A 1,669-nucleotide genomic window follows, 5' to 3' on the forward strand; every position below is an offset into this window, starting at 1 on the left:
AAATCTACTGTTGAGCCTTTTGATGAAGATAATCTTTATATTCATCATGAGATGCTTGTTGAGGATATTGAGAGCTCAAGGAGACAAAAGGCAAGGAAACCTATGTGTTGAGAAGTGGCGAAGTCGAAGATCAGGATTTATGTCACAATCAGGATATGATTAACTACTGTAATATGATTATCCATTGAAAGCATCAATATCATCTGTTGACAATTCATTAGTCATTTGTTGATATATATAAATGATTATTTGTTGAAGCTAAAACACTTATCTGTTGATCAAAGCTATCCGTTGAAGAATGACTTGGATGATAAGTCATGACTCCGAGATAAATTAGAAGGTGTTGATTTATAGGATCGTAGTTGATTCAGATATATAAAGTATTAGAGTTATATTATAACATATCTTGTAATTGATATAGGATTGATTTGTAGTTGTGTAGTATATAAACACAGACTAGGGTATCACAATATAAGTGACACAGCACAACTCGAGTAATCGTGTAACCTAGCAGCTCTTAAGAATATTGTTCTTGAGAGAGTTTTGTAATAGTTTATTAAAGATCAATATAAATTGTTATTTGATTCATCTGTTCTTACTTTAATTTCATAAACATCGATTTATTTAGTAATTGTATCCAACCCCCCTTAAACAATTATGTTACTGGGCAACAAGTGGTATCAGAGCGGTCAAATTAACTGTTAATTTGCAAAGGTTAAGATGTCTGGAATCCCATCCTGAAGAAATCTTATTACTCCACATGGAGAGTAAATATGTTGATGTTCCTTAAAGCTATTGATGATGCATATGTTGATATCATCAAAACAGGACCTCTATATCCTATGGAAACTGTGGCTATGTTTGCAGATACTACTAAACACTATGCAATAAAGGAAAAATCAGAGTGGTCAGACGTTGAAAAAGTTGATATTCTTAAAGATGCTAAAGTTCGAAATATTCTGCACAACAGTTTGGACAATATGATGTCAAATAGATTTATTGCCTACAAGACTGCAAAGGAAATCTGGGATGCCTCGAAAACACAGTGTCAAGGTACGATGGCAATAAAGAAGAACAAAAGAGCTATTCTTAAGCAAGAATATGAGCAATTTGATGCCAAAGCTGATGAGTCAATTACGACTTATATGATAGATTTATGACACTGCTGAATGATCTAACTTTGGTTGGAAAAGAATATGAAAGGGAAGACTCAAATACTAAATTTCTAAGAGCTCTTCCAGAAGATTGGGATACACAGGCCTCAATAATCATGCATCAATAAAATCTTGATTTTCTGACACTGGATGAAGTATATGGGATTCTGAAGACTCATAACTTGGAGATCCAACAAAGGAAGAATATAAATGGTCAGAAGATGAAGGGTGTGGCTCTTAATACTGAGACTCACAAAGGCAAGGAAAAGATAAGTAAGAGGTCAAGGAGAAGGAACATTATGAAAGAATCAGATACTGATGATACATCAGATCCTGAAATAGATACTAACGAGGATTCTGAAATCGATATGGATGATCCTCAAGTGGTTGAGATGGCTGCAATGCTAGTGAAAGGATTCAGAAGGATGGGGTTTGGAAAACCACAAAGGATAGGTGGTTGTAACATAAGGTTCTATGGTCAAGGCAAAGACAGGTTTAGAAGGACTGATGGTAAG

General features: G+C 34.5%; 1 protein-coding gene across 1 annotated transcript; it reads left to right on the forward strand.

The window, feature by feature from the left end:
• The first annotated feature begins 773 nt into the window (after window positions 1-773).
• Window positions 774-1,160, forward strand: LOC141718965 (uncharacterized). Its single transcript, XM_074521344.1, has one exon. The coding sequence runs from the start codon at window positions 774-776 to the stop codon at window positions 1,158-1,160; it is 387 nt and encodes a 128-aa protein (XP_074377445.1).
• The last annotated feature ends 509 nt before the right edge of the window (window positions 1,161-1,669 follow it).

The sequence above is a fragment of the Apium graveolens genome, chromosome 4 (genome assembly GCF_009905375.1).
Source record: "Apium graveolens cultivar Ventura chromosome 4, ASM990537v1, whole genome shotgun sequence".
Classification (NCBI taxonomy): domain Eukaryota; kingdom Viridiplantae; phylum Streptophyta; class Magnoliopsida; order Apiales; family Apiaceae; genus Apium; species Apium graveolens.